The sequence below is a fragment of the Panthera onca genome, chromosome C2, assembly GCF_046562875.1.
Source record: "Panthera onca isolate mPanOnc1 chromosome C2, mPanOnc1 haplotype 2, whole genome shotgun sequence".
In the NCBI taxonomy this organism is placed as follows: domain Eukaryota; kingdom Metazoa; phylum Chordata; class Mammalia; order Carnivora; family Felidae; genus Panthera; species Panthera onca.
In genome coordinates, this window is record NC_138347.1 from 58894383 (window position 1) to 58922191 (window position 27809).

The 27809-nt window shown below is 38.3% G+C and overlaps 1 protein-coding gene across 4 annotated transcripts in view; it reads right to left on the bottom strand.

Moving 5' to 3' along the window:
* Nucleotides 1-25157, bottom strand: part of BTLA (B and T lymphocyte associated) — a 33338-nt gene extending 8181 nt beyond the window's left edge. Inside the window, exons 1-3 of one of the 4 annotated variants that reach the window (XM_060640014.3) lie at nucleotides 24487-25157; nucleotides 7561-7884; nucleotides 786-821 (exon numbers count right to left, since the gene is read on the bottom strand). In XM_060640014.3, the coding sequence (XP_060495997.1) occupies nucleotides 786-821; nucleotides 7561-7884; nucleotides 24487-24574 (448 nt within the window). In that variant the 5' untranslated portion in view covers nucleotides 24575-25157. The remainder of the gene's footprint in view (nucleotides 1-785; nucleotides 822-7560; nucleotides 7885-24486) is intronic. The other 3 variants (XM_060640010.3, XM_060640016.3, XM_060640017.3) reach the window with 3 other exon arrangements.
* Between the last annotated feature and the right edge of the window lie 2652 nt (nucleotides 25158-27809).

The following is a 27809-nucleotide window of genomic DNA, read 5'->3' on the forward strand; positions in this document are numbered from 1 at the left end:
GATAAAAGGGTTATTGTTCCAAGACTCTTACCCAAGGTCAGATAGCTAGTGAGTTGTAGTTGGGACCCAAGCCAACATGTTTTTGATACTAAATTCCAGTTTCTTTAACACAAAGGTCTTTTTGTTGTCTCGTAACTCTTTGGTATCTCCATATACTATATAATTTTGTTATCTACAGATAGCCTTGTTATCTCCAAATATGCTCTGCTGGGCATACAGCTTATACTCATTGCTATGATCAATGTTAACATGCGTTAATGTTCTGTTTGTCCATGATAGTTTGCAACTAATCGACGGATCGCGAAACAATTTAATAGACCACAAAAAACATTAAAAATAAGAATCACAACAGGATATAAAAAAATCAGAATGCATCACACAGCATTAATTTTGTATATATGTTAAGTATTTTATGCAGCAAATTTTTATTTCTAAATATATTAACATAGTTATCTACCTCCTTCCTCATATGCTTGGTTCAAGGTAAAGGTGGTCAGGAGCTACTGAAGCTGGGCAAATAGTGCTTAGATAACAACAGAGTGGTAACAAAGTCTTCATTATCCATGCTGCAGCTGCTGCTTAGGTTAGGACAGCAGCCAAGTCATTACCAACAACAGACAGCTGTCTGGGGGGAGGGTATGAATAGAAATAGGGACAAGGGTTCCCACATAGAAAACCTAATACAAAAAAAAATTCACTCCATTAGGAAAATCCAACTTTTATCCTTTCTTCAACCATGAAACAATCTTATTTCCTTATTTTTATTTGACTAGTTTGATACTTACTTATTAGAGGGTATTCTGAATTATTTTGAGTCTGTTCTGAAATAGAAAAGCAAGATAAAGAATTGAAACTGGTTGCAAAAACAATACTTGTGTGTGTCTAGAGTCAGAGTTAGTCTGAGAGGACTCCTGCATTTGCACACTAACCGAACCCAGTAACCCAGCTCAAAGGAGTTTGCATGATGTGCAAATCACCACCTCAAAGATCACGGACACAAAGTTAAGTCCCTAGATTTATTTTGAGGCTTGAAAAATTACCCTAAATACAACACAAACGTCATCTGTCTGCGTTGATTCCCTTTTCCCTATTACTTAAGTATAAGGACAGAATACAGCCTGTATGACATCTTCCGGCACTTGGAAAAACAGGATGCTCATTCAGCAGGTGCTCCAAGTGAGTGTGGAGGGCCACAAGGAAAGGATGCTTTGGAGGCCATGCTGACTACTCACTCTGAAACAGAGATTGTGCCTTTCACTTCCTGCCTACTCATACCACTCTCACTTTTCTGCTAAGAGAATGACCACTTGACTTTGTGAAGTTCCTAATCACGGACTGACCAAGGGAGGTTGGGGAGGATGTACAGGCCCATGTGCATTCCAGGGATTGTTCCCCAGCTCTGTCACCTTTTCTTCTGGGGCTTTGCTTTGCAAAGCACTTTTCCTCATTCTGGGAGAATACTGCTTTCCCAGCAGCGTCCAAGCCCTGACTCTGCCACAGCCCTGTTCTTACATGGACCAATTCTTAACTTGGACAAAGAAAGAGAGTCAGATGCAAAACAGGAAAATTCCCAATAGCGCCAAAGAAAGATATTTGAAGGGGAGAAATATTTTTTGTGTCACACCTCCACATCATTTTTATGCAAAGCATTGTTTTTAAATATAATTTCATAGTATATTTTTCTCCTTCAGTACTCAGCTCACTGAGTACTCCCACATACAGAAGGAAAAGGAATTTTTCTTGAACTCTTTCCCTATTATGTTTGCTTTCATCACTTCATAAAAGGCAAATTCACACCCATTTCAAAGCCAATTCTGAAATAATTCATTTGACTTTTGTGAAGGAAGCAAGGATGACCCAGAAAAATATGACACAGTTCCTGCTTTCCAGACATTATAATTCTTCATGGGATAAAGAACATTTCCATACATTACTACAGTGCAAGGAAATGTCTGATAAATGAGAGGCACAGACCTTAAATGGCATAAAATTTGCTAGAAAAGAGAAATCACTTCCCCTAGGGTGAACATGGAAAGCTTCCTTAAGAATGTGGGAAATGGGCTGGGCTTGACAGGAAGGCCAGAATTGTGGTAAGTGGAGGCAGATGAGTGGTTGCCCTATGAGTGGAGAGAGCAGCATAGGGTGAAGACATGCGATGATGGCAGGTAAGGCTGTGGGGCTGGAGTAGAGGTTCATGGTGGAGTCCAGAAGCAATCAAGGAAGGTAGGTGTGGGTGGACTGTGGAAGGCCTTGAATGTTGGTTAAATGTGAGCCCAACATGGGAAGCACCGCAGATGCTCTGCGGGGACTCACTAAAGGAGCGGCATTATGGAAGACATTTATTAGGCAAGTGAAGTGTATTAGGAAGATGTTTGGCTGAAATGGACTAAAACAGGAAACACTAAAGACAAAGAGTCCATATGGCTGATTGGAAGATTTGGAAGGAAGATAATGAAAGTTTGAGATGCTCATGAAGCTACAGGAAGGAAGCAATTCCAGAGTGAAGGTTGCTGCTAGACAAGAGTAGACGGCCAAAGCAAAGTCCTGGGGACCTCCCCTTAGGGCAGGAGCACTGATTCAAAAGTGATAAGAAATTCTGGAGAGTACAAATTAGAATAGGAATCTCCAAAGGGAAATTTAAAAAGCCCTTCCTGTCTTCTAGGTAACTTTTCCTTCTCACATCTCCATCTTTCTTGCTCATCCCCAGTGTGATCCTAATAAGCACATCGCCACCCCCACCCCCCCCCCCACCCCCGCCCCACAGGCACAGGGTTCAAGAGAGAAGCTGCCTCTCTTCCCTTTGGCCCCTTCCTCCCCAAGGGAGACAGATTGTTGATCCTAATTTCAGCTCCGACTTTTTCCTAGAACAGGAACCTTTATGCACTTTACAAACTGGGCAGCCATCTGTAGTGGCTGTGGAATGACCCCAAAATGGGACAGAGGAGACACAGTAATACCCCTGGGACACTTCCATGTCATAAGTCATTTTTGGGTTGCCTCTGACCTTGGCTGAATTCCTCCCTCTTGCACAGAAGGGGGTTAATTCCCACAAAAGAAGACAGAATTACACAAGACAGTCCCTCTTCCAAGGAGGGTGGACTCAATGCCACTGCATTTAATTTTATTATACATTATATTAATATACATTATATAAATAATCTAATAGCACTGAATTACTATTTCATAGTATCATTAATATCCTGGAAGTAATGTTTTGCAAGTTTTGCTTATTTTTATCATTTATTTTGCCAGTTAAAAAAGTACTACTTCTTAAAAAATTCAATATTTTACCTCATTATGTGAATGTGCAATTTTCTCCAGAAAGGATTCATTCCATAATCTATAGTATAAGCTTCTCCAGGTTGTTAAAGGCAATTGTTTAACTTTGCATAGATGATGTTATTTAATTCATTTAAGAATTATAAAGAAATATTTATTGAACACCTACTATGTGCTACACACTGTGCCATCTATTTGTAGAGAAGCAAAGATGTTTAAGACACAGCTTCCATTCCAAAGAGGTTTATAAGCCAATGCACGTATAGTCACAGGCAATTAGCACTGAGTTTGATAACAAATTTGCAAAAGCAGGGTCTCCAACTCTGCCTTAAATCCCTTCTACACTTCTGTGCTTGATGATAGAGGTTGTAACCAGCACTAGATTGTTGTGCATTCCTTTACCAGGCTGCTTTCAGAGGTCTTAAAATAACTTAAAAGATTTTTAAGGAATTTAAGTGGATTCCTTCATTGGGTTACTTTAAGGGAGTTAAAAGATGGACTCCAAAGTGTGCATGTATAGTAATAAATTAATTTTTACAAACACAAAGTGTATGCATTCAAATGAATGGTGTCCATAGAGGAAGTGACTGCATACGTCTGCATCTAGATTTCAGACATTACTATTGCACCAGAACTCTTTGAAATTTCTCTTTGCAGTAATCTTCATGGTCAATTTAACATAAATATTATTATTTTAATATTTTAAAGCATACAACTTAGTGTAATGTTGTACAACTCTCTAGTGTTGTGCACTATCTAGTTTCAGAACATTTTCATCATCCCCAAAGGAAATTCCATACACATTAAGTAGTTACTCCCATTAACCCTTTCTGCCAGCCTCTGGCAGCCATTAGTCACTTTCTATCTCCACAGATTTTTCTGTTCTTCGTATTTCATGCAGACAGAATCAAGATTATAATATGTAATCTTTTTTATCTGGCTTCTTTTACTTAGCACAATGTTTTTGAAGTTCAACTGTTTTGTAACATATCAGTACTTCATTCCTTTTTTGCCTGAATAATATTCCACTGTATGAATATAACACATTTCCTTTATCAGTTTGACGAACATTTGGATTGTTTCGACTTTTTGACTTTTGTGAATAGTATGGCTATAAGCATTCATGTACAAGTTTTAATGTGGACATATACTTTCATTTCACTTGGATATTGCTGGGTCTTGTGGAAACTATGTTTAACCTTTTGAAGAAAGGTTGCCAGACCTTTTCCAAAGCAACTGCAACATTTTACATTCCCACCAGCACAGTACAAGGAGTTCAATTTGTCCACATCTTTGCTATCACTTGTTATTTTCCATTAAAAAAAAATTCTAGTAATCCTAGTGTCTGTGAGTGGTGTCTCATCGTGATTTTGATTTGCGTTCCTCTAATAACTAATGACATTGAGCATTTCTTCATGTGCTTATTGGCCATTTATATATTTTCTTTGAAGGAATGTCTATTCAGTCTTTTGCCCATTTTAATTGAGTTGCCTATCTGTTGTTGAGTTGTAAGACTTCTTTATATATTCTGGGTTCTAGTCCCTTATCAGATATATGATTTGCAAATATTTTCTCACATTCCATATGTTGTCTTTTCATTCTCTTTATAGTGTCCTTTGATGTACAAAAGTTTTTAATTTTTATGAAGTATAATTTATTTATTTATGTATTTATGTATATATGCTTTTGATGCTGTAGCAAAATAATATTGACAAATCCAAGATCATGAAGATCTACTCTTGTGTTTTCCTCTAAGGAAAAATAGTATTAAAATTTTATACAAACATAGATTCTATTGTTTTAGTTCTTATATTAAATATCTGATCCATTTTTACTTATTTTTACATGTTGTATGAGGTAGAGGTCCAAATTCATTTTTCTGTGTATGTATATCCAATTGCCTCAGCACTATTTACTGAAGAAACTATCATTTTTCCATTGAATGGGTTTGGAAGTCTTGTTAAAAGTCAATTGGCCAAAAGAAGACATCCAAATGGCTAAGAGACCCATGAAAAGATGCTCACTATCATTCATAATCAGGGAAATACAAATCAAAACTACAATGAGATACCACCTCAGATTGGTCAGAGTGGCTAAAATTAAAAACTCATGGAACAACAGATGTGGTGAAGATGTGGAGAAAGGGCAACACTCTTGCACTGTTGGGGAATGCAAACTGGTGCAGCCACTCTGGAAAACAGTGTGGAGGTTCCTCAAAAAATTAAAGATTGATTACCCTATGACCCAGAAATAGCACTACTAGGAGTTTATCCAAAGGATACAGGAGTGCTAATTCATAGGGGCACATATACCCCAATGTTTATAGCAGCACTTTCAACAATAGCCAAATTATGGAAAGAGCCTAAGTGTCCATTGACTGATGAATGGATAAAGAAGATGTGTTTTATATACACAATGGAATACTACTTGGCAATGAAAAAGAATGAAATCTTGCCATTTGCAACAACTTGGATGGAACTGGAGGGTATTATGCTAAGTAAAATAAGTCAGTCAGAGAAAGACAGATATCATGGTTTCACTCATATGTGGAAGTTGAGAAACTTAACAGAAGACCATATGGGAAGGGAAAGAAACAAAAATATATAGTTACAAACAGAGAGGAAGGCAAACCATAAGAGACTTTTAAATACAGAGAACAAACTGAGGGTAGAAAGGGGTGGGGGGCAGGGAAAATGGGTGATGGGCATTGAGGAGGGCACTTGGGATGAGCACTGGGTGTTTTGTATAAGTGATGAATCACAGGAATCTACTCCTGAAGCCAAGAGTACACTGTATACACTCTATGTTAGCTAACTTGATGATAAATTATCAAAAACAAAAAAAGTCAATTGACCAAAGATGCGTGGATTTATTACGGACTCTCAATTCTATTCTATTGATCTTTATATCTATACTATGTCAGCACCACACTGTTTTGATTATTGTAGTTTTGTAGTACATTTTAAAATAAAGGAGTGTGAGTCCTCTAACTTTGCTCTTCTTTTTCAAGATTTTTTTCAGCTATTTTGTATTTGTTGCAACTTTATGTGAATTTTAGGATCAGCTTTTTCATCTATGCAGAAAAAGAAAAAAACGTTTGTTGGGATTTTGATGGGAATTGTATTGAATCCATAGATCACTTTGGGAAATATTGCCACATTAACAATTTTAAGTCTTTTAGCCATATTTTGTTCAGTGTACAAGTGTTGAGTCTCCCAGGTTAGATTAATTTGTATTTTATTCTTTTTGATGCTATTATAAATAGAATTGTTTTTGTTTTTAATTTCCTTCTCAGATTGTTCATTGGTAACGTATAGAAATACCACTGACTTTTTTAGTTGATCATACAACCTTGTTGAATTCATCTATTCACTCTAGTAGCTTTTGTGGATTTTTAATGATTTTCTATATATATAATCATATCATCTGTGAATAGAGATAGTTTCACTTCTTCTTGTTCAATTTGGATGCCTTTTATTTCTTTTTTCTTGTCTAAGTGCTCTGGCTGGAACTTCCAGTTCAGTGTTGAATAGAAGTGACAAAAGCAGACATTCTTGTCTTCTTCCTGTTCTTAGAGGAAAAGCTTTCAATCTTTTACCATTGAGTGTGATGTGAGATTTTCGTAAATCAAACTTTTTAAAAAAATTTTTCCTCTACTTCTCTCTTTGCTTTCCATTTTTTATTCTAGGTTTTTAACTTCAACCTGTTCTCCTGATATTTGAGCCTACTTGAGGACCTCTGGGAGGGACTGGGGAGGCAGCTAAAACTATGAACATCCTCAAAGCACATCAGGGAGTCAGGTTTATTTGTGTGCTGTTTGCTCTCTGTGCAAACTGTGAATTATTAACAAGCTTATAATTGTCTGAGCACCACAAATGTAACTTCAAGGATTTGTTATCAACAAAAGCCAAGGACTGGTAAGTGGACGAAAAAATAGAAGGAAAAGAGGACAAAGAATAGACAGCTATCTACTACTATTGGTATTCACTTTGTAATTTTTTCCATATTTCAGTGATCTACTTTTGGATTTATCAGATAAATGCTATACCCCCTAAAGGCAAGAACAAGAACTTTTATTGTATTTTTTTCTCTATTCTTTTTTATCTCACTCACCTCAAAATTACATACACACGTGCTCACACAGATCACCATCTGAGGAGTGTGGCAACCTTCTCATTTACATGAGTTCAGTGTCTAACATAATCACTTGAGAATCTGGGTCCTCCTTTTCCTTGAAACATGTTGAAAAAATATCAGATATCCCTGGAGTGCAGAACTCACCTGTCACATTAATGGTTACTGAATGGCTTTCAATAACTCCAGATGTAAAATTCGCAGAACAGCGGTATGAACCAGAATCACTAGCCAACGGGTGATTAAAATGAAGACTAAAAACTGAAATATTCTCCCCTTCTTTCCAAGTTGTGTATTCCAGAAGTTTATATGCGAGAGGTAAACAGTTTTTTCCTTTGAGCTTGCACCAGGTCACAATAGGCCTCTTAGTACAGTATTTCACAGGGCACTCCAGATTAAATGGATGCCCTGCTGACACAGTGTATGTGGAATATCTCTTTACATACAGTTGTTCATTACATGATCTTTGCCCTGAAAGATGAAAACAAAATTAAAATCAAATATGCTCCGGAAGGACCAGATATTTGCGACTCAACAGTTTCTGCCAAAGATTTCTCAAATACGATCTTACAATTTTCCCAGATAACATTCTCAGTATATTAACCCCTCGTAACAAAGTGTCTGGTACATGGTAGACACATAATAAGTATTTGTCGAAAAAAATTTTCCTCAATTGTTCAATAACTTCCTCAATTTCTTAACTATCACTGATATTTTTAGGGGTGCCTGGGTGGCTCAGTTGGTTAAGTGTCTGACTTTGGCTCAGGTCATGATCTCACGATCCGTGAGTTCGAGCCCCGCGTCAGGTTCTATGCTGACAGCTCACAGCCTGGAGCCTGCTTCGGATTCTGTGTCTCCCTCCCTCTCTGCCCTTCCCCTGCTCGCAATCTGTCTCTCTCTCTCAAAAATAAATAAACATTAAAAAATTTTTTTAACTATTACTGATATTTTTATTATTATATTTTGTACTTACCATATTCTTTTTTATTTTTGTATTTTATTAAATATAATTTATTGTCAAGTTGGCTATTATTATAAAATATTTTATTTTATTATCTGGTAGCTACTTCAATAGTAGCAAATAATAACAATTTCTGTTCAATTATTTTATTATATTCCAAGGGCTGTTCAAAACACATCAAATATCTTAACTCATTTCATCTTCACAATAAAATATATATTATTATGAAAACTATTTTAAAGATAAGGAAATTGATGTGGTGAAATTTGCCTAGTGTTATATGCTAATAATTAGGGGAATCACAACTCAAACTCATACTAGAGTCCATTATTCTATAATTCATTAACCATTACTCTGTTATTGTGTCTTGAGGAGTAACCACATTTTCTATTACTAGCTCTGATATATTCTAATAAGTGGGAGAGAGGAACTTTTGTTAACAACTATTTCCCTATAGTACCTGGCATTCGAAATTTTCTTTACTTGTTTCTCAAAGGCTTTAGTACTGCCTTGTAATTTTTTCCATGCCTTTTTCTTTGTAGGACACATGCAGCTCAAGATAATTGTTGAAAGATAGGATGTTCTGACATAACCTGAATGTTTTGTCTTCCAAAGTGGGAGGAGGAACACAATGTACCTCTTTTGGTCTGCAGGAAATTGCCTCCCTTTGTTTTGGTGGGAGAGTTTTTTCTTGGAAACAGGCTTTCTGTTATCTTCTACAAACCTTCTGTTAGTAATTGTCAATTGTACATAAAATCTAAAGCCAAGAGAAATAATTTATTTTTATTATTTTTTAAAGTTTATTTTTTGAGAGAGATAGAGAGTGAGAGGGGAGGGGCAGAGGGAGAGAAGGAGACAGAGAATCCCAAGCAGGACTTGAATAGAGGGCTTGAATTCCCAAACCATGAGTCATGACCTGAGCTAAAAACAAGAGTTGAACGTTTAACCCACTGAGCTACCCAGGTGCCCCAAGAAAAATAATTTCTTAAATTATCAACATTATTGAGCAAGTTCTACTACCTTTAACCTGTCATGAAAGCATTTACCTTGTAACCTCAATATCTAGGATGCAACTTAGAGCCAAGATACATGATGAAGAAATGTTCTCTAAACAAGCGAAATAAATATGGCAAGATCCCAAACGCCTCTCACTTGATACATAATCCTCATAACTTCATGATCATTTCCTAATTAGCCAGAGGGAATGATTGTGTTATATAACAGAGTAATAACTATGCTCATAATGAGAAGATTGAATCCACAGCAAAACTTTCAATTAGGTTTAATATATCCATTTTTTTGAAGCAAAGAATTCAACACATTTTATTAAAAAGAATTTCATCAGAAATAGTCACTTCAAAAAATGTTTTGGCCTCCAAAGGGACAAATGTCAGTTACTTAGAACATATATATTCATTCTCTGATAATTGTTGGATTATATTGTCCCTCTAAAGACTCATGCACGTGAGCAAGAGAAATGGCACCAGTTTACGACAACCACTTAATATTTTTAGCATCAGTTACATGATGAGTGTATATAAATCATAGAATATTCCACTACTGAACTGACTCTCTGTGTTGGCAAATCAAAATAACTAAAATAGGCCAGACTCCTTTTAGTTAAGAACTCTGTAGAGGTCCATACCTTTCTATTTTTCCATTAGAGCTAAGGTCTTGAGAGTGTTTTCTCTTTAAGTTCCTTTTCCTACATCCTGATAGTTTTTATCTTGAGTGTCCTTCCCTGTTTTGAACTATTCTCTCAGCAATACATACATCTGCCTAATTTATTTCACTCATCTTCAAGCACCATTCTGAATAGATGTACTGTCTCACAAGTTAAAATGACATAAGCATAACCAAGATGATAGCCTAAACTCTCTTAAAAAAAATTTTTTTTTCATTTATTTATTTTTGAGAGACAGAGAGAGACAGAGCACAAGTGGGGGAGGGGCAGAGAGAGAATGAGACACAGAATCTGAAGCAGGCTCCAGGCTCAGAACTGTCAGCACAGAGCCCAACGCGGGGCTTGAACTCACAAACTGTGAGGTTGTGACCTGAGCCGAAGTCTAACGCTTCACTGACTGAGCCACCCAGGGGCCCCAACCTAAATTCTCTTTTAAAGACAAAGCAGGCTAAGGGCTACTCCAATGTTGAAGTGGGAGACAGCTTTTGGCCCTGCATTGCACATGCTGCTTTACTTATCTTACTGCTCCACTTTATTTCGACACCTTTGCCAGCATAAATATTCTCATTTTTAGTTATTTCCTAACCTCCAAAAAAACCTCTCACTGTAATTTCTGCTCACATCTTGTCAACCTCTGTTCAGAGACTTGGTTGAGTTTCCAGGAACCAGATTGAGAGAAGGGCCCTGCAGAGAACATTTAGAAACTTGTAGTATTTATTATATATTTATAAATGTATTGACACCTCAAACAAGTTCACTTTAAGACTTACTAATTCAGTTGCTTCCAAAAATTCAAAATAAAAATGAAAGCAAACTAAAAGCCAAGTTATGAGCATGAAGTTTTCAAAAACTTGAAGAGAAAGGGTAAGATAATCTACCAAAAGGAAGTGCCTAACAATATAACACCTGGATGTGGTTAGACTTACGACAAAAAAGCAAAGAGGCCAGAATCTGAAAAGCCAAGTGAAACTCACATTTCCAGAACTCCATCCCCGCTAAAGTTAATAGATTATCTCAACCTCCTCACTTCCCTTTTCATGCACTTGGATAAATCAGTCATAGCGTATGGAGCCTAGGACCTGGTGCCAACATTGTGGAAAACAATAAGGTAGTTTTAGACAAAGACCCTCCTGCCCTCAAGAAGCTTAGCATTTAATTGATGAGACAAGGTTAACTAACAATGCCACTTTCCCAGAATAAATTTACTATCTTCCATTTTTTTAATCTTCAAATTGATCTGAGTTGAAAGAAGGGCTCAGAGAGAGCTTGTGTGTCCTTGTACGTTAGTTGTTAGGGGGGAGAGAAATAAATAAGGCAAGGTGTCTTCCTTCAAGGGGCTTGCCTTCTAATGGGAAATAAAGATGTTTGACAAACGAGAGAATGAAATAACACTATAAAGAGGTGTAACTTCGCTTGTGTGTACAGAAGCTTAACTTCAGCTGGGACTATTGGGATAAGGCTTGATGGAAAGGTTACATACTTTGAGCTGAACCTTAGTGAATGAATAGCCCTTTGATAATCAGCAGTGAATGGGACAGGGGAGGTATTTTAAGACTGAGCACACGGAAGGGCAAAGGCAGAGAAGCCAGGAATCTCATGGCAAATTCAAAGAATCGAAACTCACTTCGATCGTGCTTTTCTCAAATAGTGACATGGAAACCACTGGTTGTTTCAGAATAAATGCAATAGCGTTAGGAAGAACACACTAAAAGTTTGCTTATTCACCATGAGAAAATACAGAGCCTGATTCTTTTGGGATATTTATAAAAGTCATGTAAATAGCTAAAAATTGGAATATTTATTCAAACATGGTTGTTCAAATACTAACACATTGTGTGATGGTGAGATAGCCACCCAGTCTTTCTGGTCCTCAATCTCTGTAAAACAGGATGAAAATAGGAAAATTCTTACCCACCATCCTCTCCTACACAAACACATACGCAACTTCATCTCCCTCAGTGTGTGACCGATGTGATAAAACCAGCTCTAAGTCTCTCTTTTTACTACAGTACGTTATCTTTCCATTTAGCCATCAGCTCTCACCCAATGCTAGTAGCACAAGTGAATATCCCTTCTAGTCCCAACCTATGTGGTTATGTGGTTGGGGGGAGTGCACAGAGCAGGGTAGGCAAGGAGAGCCAGCTGATGGTCCCAACCACGTCACTGACTCTCCCACTGGGATTACAGAAACATCACAGTGGTTCCTGCATACTCTTATCAGCAGACAAGGATCACTGACTGTCACATTGACTGGCACAGGGATTTTTCTTGAATGGAGGAATGAATAGACAAATGAAGACTTGCCAACAGGCACTAAAAGTCATCAAGAATATTCACTTTTTGTACAAAGAAAGTATTAACACTTCCCATCTCCCTGAGACTCAAGCAGATGTTTGTAGCACAGCAATACTGCACAGAGCTAAATGGCACCATTGCAAGTCTCCATCGGACAGGCACGTGGACACTTTGCTGCTTGTCCTGAATTATGAATAGCTATTTCACGGCATTCAGGAAATCAAAAGCTGTACCCAAGGGGCTTGTCTTGTGAAACAATTATTTTCTAAAGAGAGGTGAAGATTGCAGTTGTTTTTGTTTGGGATGTATCAGCTAACATTAATTGTTCCTGCTGTTATTCTCAAACATTCATACTAATGCATAGGGAATTTTCAACGCTAAAAATAATTCAAATAAACATAGGCAGTTAAAGAATGAAATTTCTACCATCCTCAGTGTTTCCTGTGATAAAGTATCCCTTTTTAAGTAACTGTAGGTTTAGGAAGACTTACATTTAAAAAATCCTTATGAAAACCATGACTGTTTAGCACAGCATGCATATTCCATGACTAGGGTATACCTAGCATATTTGATGCCCAGAGTGCATCATTTAAAAATTTTTTTTAATGTTTTAATTTATTTTTGAAGGAGAGAGAGAGAGAGAGAGAGAGAGAGAGCATGAGCAGGCGAGGGGCGAGGGGGGAGGGAGACACAGAATCTGAGCAGGCTCCAGGTTCTGAGCTGCCAGCACAGTGTCCAATGAGGGGCTCGAACTCACAAACTGTGAGATCATGACCTGAGCCAAAGTCGGACACTTAGCTGACTGAGCCACCCAGGTGCCCCTGAGAGTGCATTATTTTTAACAACCTCTTCCTCTATATAGAAAAATGTTTTCAGAAATCATGAAATGAAACAAACCATAAAATGGCCAAAAAATAAAATATTCATTCAACTTCATATATAAAATCATGCAAATTAAAAAATACTTTTAAAATATTAGAATACAAAAAAAGAAAAAATGCACAGCTATTTATTTAATAATTTTATTTAAATAAATTAAATTTAAAATAATTAAATTTATTTAATAAACAGTGTGAACTTTGATACAGTCTGATATAGTTTATATAAGTAATTTTCCAGTGACTAACAAATGAATTTTATTAAAACTAAAATTCTACAAAAGATACAATTTAACCAATTACTCAATTGTACCCTGAATGTGAAGTTTTATTTTGATTCATTCTTTAAGTTTAAAACAACACTTGAAGGGGGCGTCTGGGGGGCTCAGTCAGTTAAGAAACCAACTTTGGTTCAGGTCATGGTCTCCTGGTTCACGGGTTTGAGCCCCATGTCAGGCTCTGTGCTGACAGCTTGGAGCCTGGAGCCTGGAGCCTGGAGCCTGCCTTGGATTCTGTGTCTCCCTCTTTGCCTTTTCCCCACTGGTGCTCTGTTTCTCTATGTGTCTCAAAAATAAACACTTAAAAAAACTTTTTTAAAATAAGTACAACAACACTTGGAGGACAAGAATACATTGAAGTTGTATAGATAATAATCAATAAAACATGAAGTCTTAAACTTTGAAACTAAAGTTCATACCTGGAAACAAATTACACTGCACAGTTGGAACTCATTGTTTTAGATTTAATTAATTAATTAATTTTAAGAAAGAAAGAGAACATGAGTGGGGCAGGGGAAGAGAAAGAAGGAAAAAGAGAAGCCCAACCCGGGGCTCAATCCCATGACCTGAGACAAAATCAGATCCCAAACTGGGATCATGACCTGAACCAAAATCAAGAGTGAGACATTCAACCGACTGAGCCATCCAGGCTCCCCTCACTGTTCTAGATTTTAAATAAATAAATATTCAAAGTGGTTGGATAGGATGAAAGCAATGAAATGGCTCACATTCTGTTTCTTTGGTTTCATAATCACAGTGGTATTGTTGTTTATTTAAAATCTACTCTGGAAATGAAGGAATATGTAGTGTCACAGGGATCAGAGACACAAGCTGCCTAGAGCAAGCTCCAGCAATTCTGAATGTTATAAATTTACTCATGAAATGAACACACGAATTTGTATGTGTCCAGAGCCAACTCCACCATGAGGAAGTTCTCTGAGTTAGCTTTCATGTAGAATGCAATGTTTATCAAAAGGGAAGTCCTAAAAATGTGCTAATTTGAAATTTACATACATATTATTTAGAGTAATTATTCAGAATTTAGACCAAAGATATTATAAGGGGGAAGAATATTTTATCACTCATATTGTTCACAATTGCTGGTATATGGTGATAATTAAAAGTACCTTTATTTGTTTTTAAATTCTGTACGGATAATGTCCCCTTACTGCCCACACCCAGGGGTGTGGGCAAACCCCTGTCTACGACTACTTAGTAACGTGACAGTTTCTAGTGCAAAAGTAATGAAAAAAGAGACTTCCGTTGCTCTTCAATTTTCCCTTCAGATTTTTTTTTTTTTTTTTTTGGTTATCCTACACAAGATACAATCCCTCAGAGCTTTCAAATTTCCAAGGAGGGAGACTTCTGGCTGGGTCAGTCATGAAAGGCTTCAAGGAGGAGGTTGAATCCCCTCCGGCCTCAAACTCACCCTGGGGCAAAGCTAGCCCACCTTCTATTATCACAGTATGATACCTTCACCTACCTATGACATGGTATGAACCTGGGAGCCCTCTTGGTTCTTTCCTCCTTCCTGCCCCATTCCATCAGTCATAAGGTTAAGTTGATTCAGCATCCGAAATATCTTTCAAATTTGTTTCCATGACACTGTCTTAATTTGGGTTTTATTTTGTTTCATGTGGATTTATTGTCATAGCCCACCAACTAGTCTCCTACAGTCCAAACTTGGCCTTGTTCCCCTCCCCCACCCCATTTATTTTCCACATCATTGTCATAGTTTGCATTCTTTTTTTTTTTTTAAGTTTATTTATTTACTTAAGACGGGTGGGGGAGAGCAGAGAGAGGGAGTGAGAGAGAAGTCCAAGCAGGTCTGCAGTGTGAGCACAGAGCCTGATGCTGGGTTCAAACCCACAAACTGTGATCATGAAACCAAGAATCGGTCGCTTAACCGACTGAACCACCCAGGTGCCCCACAGTTTGTATTCTTGAAAGTAAAATCCAGTTGTAAGATTTGTGTCTAAAACCCTCCAGAGACTCTTCAACACCTGTAAGAAATGTCCAGACTTCATCAAATGAAATTTGGCCCCTGCTTCCTTATGCGAACTCACTGCACCCCCATCCTCCAGCCACCCAAGCCCACTTGACATCCCCCTACTCCACGAATGTCTCAGGCTGTTCTGTGTGACAGGCAGCATTCTTTTATAATTAAATGTGTGTGTGCATCTGTCTTCCTATCAGGGCCACAACTTTCTTGATGAGCTACTACCTGTCTCTGCAGGAGGAGGTGGCCTTAGAAAACGTATGAAAGGAAGAAGGCATGATGTAGCCCGAGACTGAACAAAGAGAGCTCAGGAAGAGAAAAATTTCCTGTTCACAACTCTGACTAATGCTTTCTATGCACTAAGGGTGCAGAGCAGACACCTCTGAGTTGTTACAAAGGTGGCCTACAAGGCACTGAGGTGAAGAATATATGCATCTCAATATACCCTAAAGTGGTTAAGTTATAACCACTAAAGAAAAATTAGATCTTATAAGTATACAGTGTGGGAAGGCCTGATTTATGTCCACTCAGGGGTGATATTCAAAGTACTTAGCAAGTGATACTCTGTGGTCATTTAGATACCTGGATCCAGCCAATCAGAAAGGCGTGCCAGCCACAAACAACTACACGGGCCAGTACCTTCCAGCTGAGCAAGTGTATTTGCAGGTATGAATATCATCAGGAGCCAGGGAGGGTAGATAAATCTGTTAGCTCTTAAAAAAAAAAAAAGAGTTTTGTGATTATGAATTTTATGTGAAGTAATTATTTATTTTTAAAGACCACGTACCTTGATTATAAGTATCACCTGAGGAAAATCCCAACTAAGATTCACTCTTTCTCCATGGAAAAATTCTTACATATGGGAAGTTCAAAATGGTTACATGTACTGAAAGAAATGAATGACTGTAACAAATGCAGGCTGCCTTAATTTGAGATAAGACAGAGTTAAGCATAAAAGTGCAAATAATTTTTGAAAACTACAATGGTTATGAAAAGTATAATACGTCAATAATTTTCTGTGTCACGAAGCAGGATTTTAGTTTCTGTCAGAAGATATTGTGATAGACAAACACGAAAAAACAAAAACTTCGGACACAGGGCGGGGGTGGGAGCTACAAAAGGAGAAAAGCCTTCAGATTTAAGAGGAAAACAAGCCTTCAGAGGGTCATGGTGGTACAATTTGCCTTACTTTTGAGGGCCTGTGTGATGGATGGCAGGGGAGGTCTGATGACCACAGGGAAGGGAAACAAATGCTTCTTCCCTTATAAATTGGTATGGGCTTAGGGGCCCCCTGAGGCAGCAGAATGAACAAAGTCAAGGCCAATTCATGCACAGCAACAGCAGCCATGTGATCACACATCAAATAATTCTGAAGGACATCCACCTGGACACCTTAAGAAATCCCATGAACAGCACCAGAAAGCCCACATGGCATAGTTCTCATCATAAGCTAGGTGGCTGGCATAGCCTCGGAAAATCACAAATGTGGTGACATGAGATGAAGTTCCACCTCATACAGATGCCACTATTTTAATGTTGTATCACGTAGTGTTGATTATACTTATTACTTTAACTCTCTGGTAAACACACCCACTACATATGTCAGGTATCCCCAGAAGTTCTAGGAATACCTGGGAAATTTATTGTATGCGTGCAATGTTAAAACAGAGCTCCTATTGTAAAGAGAACATCGGTAATCTAAGCAAAACCTTGTGACATGATCTCAGGGGTACAATGAAAACTGACCGAGCCTCAGTCCCTACCACAAGATGAAATCTACTCACTCACATATATCTACCTGACAAACAACAATGTAATAGAGATCAAAGACATAGAAGTAGTATGAAATAGTAGTTCAGATTTTTCTTCTTCTCTGTGATTATTGTGTGATACTGGTCTTCAGATGGGGATAGGCATCTCTTCCCTGTCCAAACACACACATGCAAACATGCACACATACAGAGAGAGAGAGAGAGAGAGAGAGAGGAAGAAACTCATATAATATAAAGTTTCTATAGCAAAAAGGGAATTGGAAAGAATTAAGGAATTAACTTCACAACAAGAGTATGCATAGCACAAATCCATATTTATTCCCTTTGCTTAAAAAAACAAAAGAAATGAGAAAATTGAATTTTCACAATCATCTCCATTATTGTTTCCTCTTTATTTTTATTCTTTTTTCATTTTTTAACATTTATTCATTTTTGAGAGACAGAGAGAGACAGAGCATGAGTGGGGGAGGGGCCAAGAGAGAGGGAGACACAGAATCTGAAACAGGCTCCATGCTCTGAGCTATTAGCACAGAGCCCAAAGCGGGGCTTGAACTAACAGACTGCGAGATCATGACCTGAGCTGAAGTTGGACGCTTACCCAATTGAGCCACCCAGATGCCCCTACTATTTCCTCTTGAAAATTTTTGTTATACTGGTATGTGAAAACATTCTTTAAGTTTGCTTTCATGTGGTATTTATTCAGCACACTTTGAGGCAATTTCTTCTAGGCCTAGAATTTCTCATTGTGTGATATGACTATTTGAAGGAAAATTTGAAGTCTATCTCTTCAATCTAGTTTTATTGAGCAATTTGAGACTTTATGCCATATATCTCTTGGTTTTATCCAGTCTGGGATAATTCTAAAATTGTTTTGTCTTAAAATAGTCATTTTAGTATTTGCCATAGCTTTGTAAGTTAGCAAAACTTACAAAGCACCTGTGTCATTCCCTCTCCCTGAGAGGACAGGACCCACAGAGAGCTTTAGTGATCATCAGGTCAGACAGCACCCGGATAGTGGAAGCCACCTCCAGAATCACTGCTTCACATTCATTGCTGCTTGTGCAAAAGCACATGGCACTTTGCGTTATCAAAGTGCTGCAGACTCATCCTCCAGATGGGAGGAAGATAGGGATATAGCTAATGTTTTTGAATTCTTATTATGTGCTATTCACTTTTAGGTACCATGCATATATCGTTTCATTTGATCCTTAAAATTAGTATCTTTATATTTAAGTTGGAGAAACCAAGTATTAGAGAAGCTAAGCCACTTTCTCAAGACAACCAGCTGGTGGGAGGCAGAGCCAGGACCAGGATTGAGTCTAGGCCCGGCTAACTCCACAGCACGAGCCCTTACCTGCCAGGATAGTTGTGGAAGGAAATGAGAACACACAGGAAGAGTTCTTAGCACTGTGCTTGGTTTCTAATAAACAACGATAAGTACCAGGTATTATTATTTGTTTAGGGAAGGGACACAGCAGTTGAGCAAAGCCTATGGGTGGCAGAGACAAGATAGAAACCAGAAGGCCTGCCCTAAGCGCCTCTGCTCTGAGCAGTTATTCCCAACTGTGTTCAAGGATCAGCAGTAATGCATAATGACTGGTATATACATTGGGCAAACAGATATAATAGACATAGAAAAGGCAGTGTATCCCATAGGAAAATGTCCTTTTGTGTGAGATATGTACTCCTACTGGATTATACTAACCAGCAAAGCCAGCCTTGGCCAAAAGTGGGAAGTAAAACTACCTTTGACTTTGGATATTTTTCCAAGATTTCTCTCAGTACTTCCCCATTACGTCTCTACCAAGTGATAAATGTCTCTTTGTCACAGACTGTCTCTCCAGCCAAAGGATTCATGTGTGTTCCATTTCTGCAGAGTCCTGCCCACCCTATTTGACAAGAATGAGTATCTAGTGCAGTGTTCGTTGGCCAATTCTACAATCTTCTCAATGGAGTAGCAAATGTTTTTAGCCAGTTTAATGGGCTGTAAAGAACAATGACTCATACTGACAATTTAAAGAATAGTTCTGGAAGACTTTGACTGCCTGCTATATAGATGGGCCCTTTCCTTCAGAAATGCTAGGCCCTCCACCTTGATCACAGTGCCTTCTGGAAGAAAATCAGTGCAGAAAAAGCCTAGAGCATACCTTAGAAGCCATGTCCAGTAGTATCAAAGAGAGCTTTGTCATTGTATCAGAAACCAACAAAAGTATTTCTATATATTGCCTTCAGTGATAATGTAGTTACTTGTGAGCTCAGAGTAAGTGTGGGTTATGTGTTACTCCAAAGACCCAGGGAACGTCCATCTTGACTTCTTTGCCAGGTACTTCCTCACCTTCCTAATGCACCCTACCACAGAGATCACAATGAGATTCACTGGCTTTTTCAAAACCCAAGAAGATACTTAACAATATCCATGTGAGCAGAAACTGCCAATTGTCCCCCAACATTAATTATCCTTCTTTAATATGGTTGAAGAAAATGAAATAGGGCCATGACCACTCAGCTAGAACCAAAATACCCCAGCCTGCCTTATAGCCACTTCTGGACAATGAGCTGTTTGTGACATATGTGAGTTCCAGGTTGATCTCACAACATAAATATGGCTAACAGGAAGGAGGAAAGGAGAAGTTAGCTACACCAGCTAAACCTGAGGTTTCCCTATGACTGACCCAGATGACCCCTCCAACATTCTCATGGACTCTGTTCAAAGTGAACCTCAAATTATACATGTTTAGATTCTGAGCATATGAAAATGATAGCCCTGCATGTGTACAAAAAGACACACGCACACAATAATTTCTTCCACAGAGATAAGCATGTAAATCAGAGCCTATAACCATGAGAGGATAGGTGGGTAATATTGAGCTTATTTGGAAGTAAGGGAGTGAGGAATATTACAAAAGTGAAGCAAATTACATATGACAGAACAGCTTGCTGACACAATGTAACTCAAGTCACATGACTACCAAACTCTTATTGTTATTTATTGGTAACTGTGGATGATCTTAGACGATGATATGGAATTTATAGGCAACTTTTCTCAAGCCCAAATGAGAGATGGTCTCCCAATACTACTTTAAGGGAATTATCAAGCTAATTAAATTTTGAACTAAAGGAAAAAAAAAAAAACAACATTATTAGCTGAATTTACACAACACTTAGTGATGCATCAAGTAAGTCATGGGAAATCCTCAAGATATAAAGGTTAAAATTAATATGTTCTAAGTGTTTTACAGAATTAATTCACTTAATACTCACAAAATTCCTATATTGGATCAGTGTCAATATTGTCTCATCACTTAGATGGGGAAACAGAACCAGAAAGATTATAGTTACAGGACCAGGAAATGGCAGAGATGGGACAGTAATCCAGATGGTCTGGCTCTAAAGTCCCTGATCCTAACCATTCTGCCACTGCCTTTCCAAGAAACATAGGAAAAGACTGACTTAAGTCTTGGGCCTGATTATGAATGCCTGTGAACATTTTGCGTTCAATAATTTTGAACTCTTTTTTTTTAAATTTACTTTTGAGAGAGAGTGTGTGAATGGCAGTGGGCGGGGGGCGGGGGCACAGAGAGAGAGGGGGACAGAGGATCCCAAGTGGACTCTGAACTCACAGCAGCAAGGCTTATGCAGGGCTCTAACTCATGAACCTCGAGCTCATGACCTCAGCTGAAGTTGGATTCTCAACCAACTGATCCACCCAGGAGCCCCAACAATTCTGAACTCTTAAGATAAAACTTACAAATAAGGAAAATTAAGTAGGAAAGCCCCAGTGAAGCAAGATAACCAGCATTTGTCTTCAGTATGACAATAGAGAAAATTTTGATAGTGCAACAGATAAAGGAACTATTAATTAAAGAATTATCAGTGTTAGGAAAGTCTACTCAAGGCTCTTATCAGCACAGGAGTTCATCTTTTCACGCCTTAATCCACAAAGTCCTTTAGCTGCAGAATATATTCCTAGACATTTACATAAAAGGTAATCATATTTTGTGGCAGACATTTTGATAATAACAAAGCACGGGCACTTGGCAGAAGACAGAGTTCTATCTCTAGCATACCATGTACACATTTCAATAGGAACAGATAGCTAGAGCCATAGAAATAAGTCTGAAAAAGACGCCGTGTTACAAAACAGAAACTTAAAAAATGATAGACAGGCACGGGACACCTTCTTCCCTGTTTCTGCCCAGACACAAGGACATGGCCAGTTTGTGGTGGAGCGGTATACCCTGTGTGGGATGTGGGGTACGGATCCATGGGCCGTACTGAACTATCACAATGAAGGAGAAAGGACACAGGCAAGAGCCAAGTGGAGAGTGGCCCTAACTACTGCGTTCTCAAGGGAACTAGAAGTGTCCACTGGTACTAGACTAGAAGTTTTTTTTTTTTAATCACAGTAAGCAGCAATCAAAGATTTACTACTATCTTCATTTCAGACCATATATAGTGCTAAGAAATACCCACATATTAATTGCACTACTCCTGCCTGCTTGAAGACAGAATCCTTGGTCCAAAGCCTTGTAGCTGGACCTGCTCCATGGTGATGCGTCTTCACCTGCAGCCTAGTTCTTTTTGGTATAATCTGCCCATCTGTGCATGAAGGGAAGGTGCTGACACCTTTATTACTTTCATCAGGACAGAAGTCATACCCAGATACCAAGAGGCAGAGTTCCCTCTGACTTTTTTGAGAAACACAAAAAGCAAGCAAGCATAATTTTAAGGAACAATTTTAAACAAGAAGTTTGTAGAGAACATAACATTTTTCCAACCTTATTACAGACACAGAGTCATTCCTAGGAAGAGGCACACAGATCTCACATTGCTTTTAAGTGGATGGAAAGAAATCTATAAAAATTATTTTTAAGCCTTTTGAAACTCTGCCAGTGTAAAGAATGCAGTAGTTAAGTGTAACATAGGAAACCCCCAAGATATATAGGTTAACATGAATGTGGTTTTAAGGAACAGAGCCTTCAGCTCTGTCTGGAGGAACAAATTTCACCAAACATTTATCTCAACCTGTATCTTAAATGTAATGCAAGTCATGTTGCAATCTATCAACTGCTTTATAATATACCTGGCTGGCACTTTATCTGAGGCTTTCTGTTTAATTTTCCAAATAATTTGATCCACTATAGTTGGGACTAAACATATTGTGCAACATATTTCATTTTTTCATTTTGTTTAGCTTTAAAAGCTCAACTATTTTAAATGATAATGTTAATGCTTATTTCTCATTTAACTGAATTTTGGGGAGGGAGGTTTGCTTGGTTTTGCTTAGCAAAAAACACCGTTAACATTTGTCAGCTTTTATTATGTGCACTTTTTATACCAGGCACTTCACCCATATTATTGCATTTATAGTCTTCACAATAGGCCCATAATTTAGGTACAATTGTTATCTCTATCTTACAAATGAGGAAATGAAGAATAAGAGAGAAGAAGAAACTTAACCAAGGTCACATAGCAATGGGCAGAGCCAGTAAACAAACTCGGGCCTAACACCCATGTATGGTTTTATAAGCATATTGGGAAAGGAATAAAAGTTGTACCCCACCTCCAGGGTGAAATAGCACTGAAAATTCTTTTACTCCATTTCACACAGGATAGTTTATGTATTCTTCAAATTGGTATGAATTCTGTTTTTTAATGTTTATTTATTTTTGAGAGAGAGAGAGAGAGAGAGAGAGAGAGAGAGAGAGAAACAGAGCATGAGTAGGGGAAGGTCAGAGAGAGAGGGAGACAGAATCCAAGGCAGGCTCCAGGCTCTGAGCTGTCAGCACAGAGCCCGATGCAGGGCTCGAACCCACGAAATGTGAGATGATGACCTGAGCCAAAGTCAGATGCTTAACTGACTGAGCCACCCAGGCACCCCAGAATTCTGTTTAATATTTGACTCCAGTTGTAACTGGGATTTTAGGCATCTGATGGAAAGTGAAAAACCCAGCCAGCCATCTAAGCACCCCATCAACGTAATACCAAATATTTGCACACATGAAAATGTTTAGGTGACTGGGAATTTTTACTTTGCACCTGGTTGTGAGCCATCCTTGCATCATGAAGACAAATTCCAAACCACACTGTTCCAGAATTTAAGATGACGTTCTATAGGATTTCAGTGACCATATTTTCTGATTTAAAACCACAGCACACAAACTAATGTGAGTATGTGTATTTGCAGGGATAACAAGGCAGGATATTTGCAATCAGACCTGCGAACATCAGAAACACCCTCTAGCTATTTATAGCCTTTCCAATATATGGGCTCCTATATATATCAGTGTAAGGGAGCAAAGGAACTCACCAGAGGAAGAAATTGCTTTTTTGCCTGCATAAAATCTTTGCAGAAGAACACCATCTATGCAGAACCCAAGCTGTTTTCTATATCATATGACACCCAAGTGGGAACCATCCTCTTTCAGCCTAATAGAAGCAATGACAGAATGCTCCAATCCTAGATTTCTGAGCATTTTCTCTTTCAGTATCTTCCAGGTGCACACCCCACTGAAGCAAATAATACTTTATTTAGTGACACTATTCAAGAGTAACCAGAGTCAGATATAACCTCAGCTATCAAACACCTACCCAATGGAACACTATAGCACTCTGCTTGCTTCAGTTTGGAAAAGACCAGCTATTTAGTCACCATCAAGATGGTATCCAGAGCATTTTTGCCAGAAATAGTGATAAATTTGTACTTTATTTAAACATCCGCCCAATTCTCTGTCCTTACTATCAGAACATGTTTTTTTTTTTTTTTTAGTTTTATTTATTTTGAGAGAGAGAGAGAGAGAGAAAGAGAGGGTGTGTGAGTGGAGGAAGGGCAGAGAGAGGGAGAGAGAGAGAATCCCAAGCAGGCTCCACACTGTCAGCACAGATCCCAATGCAGGTTTCAATCCCATGAACTGTGAGATCATGACCTGAGCCGAAATTAAGAGTCGGACACTCAACCAACTGACCTGCCCAAGTGCCTCCCATCAGAACATGTTTTTAAGAAAATCAGCCATGCCATGACTTGAAAACGATGTTACTGAGTTTATGTTCTAAAATGTGCTCACTGAGCAAACCTCACTCTACGGTTTCATCTACCATTATCCACTTGACATAAATAATACATCCTGCTAACATCGGCAAGCAAAATTATTCCCTCCAACACCCCCTGGGAAATAAAACAAGACATTATTTAAGTAAGTGTCTTACCGTTGATACTCCAGATGCCCAGATGTGGGATTAGGAAGAGCACCCAGGACATTTTCTCAATTCCAAGCATGCCAGGTGATCTCTTCATTTCCTGTGCATATCAGGGATGGAAAAAGTCCAGTAGACTTCTCTTCTTTCCTTGAATTCCCCAGGCTTGGACCACGTTACCTACCTCAGTGACATCTGTGAAATACAGAAGAGCAAGGAGGCAGCAGAAGATAGTAGGAAGAGCTTGAATAAATTTGTAAAACAAAGTGAGCAGAAAGATTACGTGGTACTCTATTGTGTGGTTTTTGCTTCTTGTCAAATCGGCTTCTCACTTTCAAACACTATGATCTGCAAAGCAGCTCAGTCCTTAACTTCTCCTTCCGCTTACCACCCTTTTTGCCCCACACATGAGGTTTTCTCATGTTCAGTGGCATGAAAAATCAAACTTTAAAGAAGTCTATAGTGTTGCAATCTTTAGGTTGAGATTTCAATCACATTAAGTTCAGGGAATTCATGGTAAAAAGTACCTATGGTAAGTATGCCTTTTCCCATTTCATAGCTTTAGATTATGAAACTTCTTTTATGTAAAAGGTCTTAGATTTTTCTTCCCAAACATCATGTCATGGCAAGATGAGAATGCTTATTGTCATTACACCAGTGATTTATCTGAGGTTATGGAGAATATGAGTGACAGGAAGCACTTCCTCAACAGATGAGGGAAGGGCAAGTGTCTTTAATCTGTAGTTAGATATCAATGGAACAAGACCATCGTTAATATTAGCTACATGTTCTCTCTAAATAATAAAGTTCCGAGCTAAATGACATCTTGAATACCAATTAAAGGAAACTTCCATTTTCAACATTCTTCATGTGGTTATTGTCTGGATGAAACAGAATAGAAATAAGAGGAAGAAATGGAAAAGTTTAAGATCAGATAGCTCAGGGTGGAGGTAGGACTGTTTTCTCCAAGTTAGCTGTGCTTCTAATTATAGAAGCTAATTAAATTCACCCATTTGAGATTCCAAATGAGAAACTGAGACTTGTGACATCTCTGGTCATTGGCAGAAGTTGACCTTGTAAGTCTTTCTCCCAGAGGCTGGTGATTTTCTAACAAGACCAAACTTCAATGGTTTTAAACAAGTTAAAAAAAATAGCTATATTAATTTGAACAGATATTGTGTGATGGTTGGAGAAACCAAGATGAATGAGCCACTGTTCCTCATTTTAAAGAGCTCAGTGAATGAGTACTGTAATCTCCTCATATCTGTCTTTAGTGTCGGAACTGAAACATTCATGCATTTCAACCACCACAGTTTAACATACAGCAACTGTACCTGTTGTCTTAGAGCATCCATTACTTACTAAGTAAACATCCTGTGAAATATTTATGCAGCATTTATAAACTTTTTTTCCGGTGCTCAAGGTGGAATGCAAACTTTCGGTGACAGCTGAGGCAAGGCTCATTATGTCTTTGAAATGGTCCCCGAAGTGAAAAGCCATAAACCATAAGCCAAAGATCTCAGAATATTGTCCCAAATCAGAGAGGTCATATATGCTTTGTTTATCTCAGCATAAATCCTTTATGATCTATTATTTTAAAAACGTTTTTCCATATTAAAAAAGCCCAAGTTGACTAGATAAAATTTGGAAAAGATGTTATGCAACATCTAGTATATTTTTTAAGATATCTATTTTGTTACTTCCATCAGCATGACTTGCCCTTTACCCCTCCACTGCTGCGGTCCTGATAGACCCGCTGTAGACAGAACTCTCCCTCAAAATCTCACTCCTGTCTTCCTTCTAGTGAAGAAGAATGGAAAGAAGCCTAGCTTCAAAGTTTGTTAGCTCAGCTACAAGTCAATTTTGCTTTACATCTCTACCTCATCTAGTAATTACGTTTCTATCCTGACCCTCCCTTCATTATAACCATGTAATTTTTTATTTAAAACAACCCAGGTGCCCTAACTTGGAGGTGCTTGGGTCATTCAGTCAGTTAAGTGTTCGACCCTTGGTTTCAGCTCAGATCATGATCTTATGGTTCGTGAGTTCAAGCTCTGCATCGGGCTCTGCACTGACAGTGCAAAGACTGCTTGGGATTCTCTCTGCCTCTACCTCACATACTCTCTCTCTCTTCAAATAAATAAATACATTAAAAAAAACCTTTTTACTTAAATGTGCAAATTTAAAGAATTTAGTACATTTTAAAAAGGAATTGTATTGTATTTTAGAAACAATTTAAAAAATATGCGTCTATCTCCAATTTTATTGTGAAAGACAAAAATAAAAGTAGAATTTGGTTTCTTAAAATTCATTTTGCAAACAGTGGCACTTGGGTGGCTCAGTCAGTTGAGCATCTGATTCTTGATTTCAGCTCAGGTCATGATCCCGGGGTCATAGGATTGGATCCCGCATTGGGCTCTGCACTGAACATGGAGCCTGCTTAAGATTCTCTCTCTCTTTCCTTCTGTCCCTCTCCCATGCTCTCTCTCTCTAAAATAAAATACTAAATAAAATTCATTTTGCAAACTTCTTAGGAGGTACATAGAGGGCAAATTCTTCAGTTCACTTACAGATTCAGTCGCTTTCTTGAATCATGAAGCAGCTGTACTTTCTCCAAGATTTTTACCCCAGGGGTGGGGTCAGAAAAACAGGAATCACAAAACAGATGCCAGACCCTAGAGAGGTCTTAGCACTGACATCGTATTCTCTGTCTCCCTCTCTCTCTCTTCCCCTCTCCTGCTCACATTCTGTCTCTCTCAAAAATAAATAAACATTAAAAAAAATTAAAAATTTTAGCACCCTGAAAAACACTGCATAGCTTCTACTGTTACGGAACCAGGCTGGAACGCTGGCAGAAAAACCAAGTGACACTCGGAGATTTTGGTGGATTGGAGATTTATTTAACACCAGCGGGCTCAGAGGAGATCATTTCTCCAAAGATCTGAGCACCAAATGCAAGTGGGAATGGTAATTTGTAGTTATCAGCTTCCATATCTGTGGGGGTTTTCACGTGCGGCAAACAGGGCAAGGAGAACCCGGAAGAGGGGTCTCTAAGCTAGAGACCAGAGCTTGTTTTAGTCCTGTGTAAAACCTTATTCATTTTTCCAACACTACCACAAAAGTAGTACAGCATTTAAAACTTTTTCCATTCTTCTGCTTGTTGTCCTCTCCTCATCAATATTCTTGATAGCATTGGTTTCCAAATGTGCCTGTACTTTAGAATCAGTCTGGGCATTTTTTATATAGTGGGTGGGATTCCCAGATCCCATCTACATCCATTGGATGAGAATCTCACAGGATTGAGGCCACATACCCCTATTTTAAAGAAATCTCCC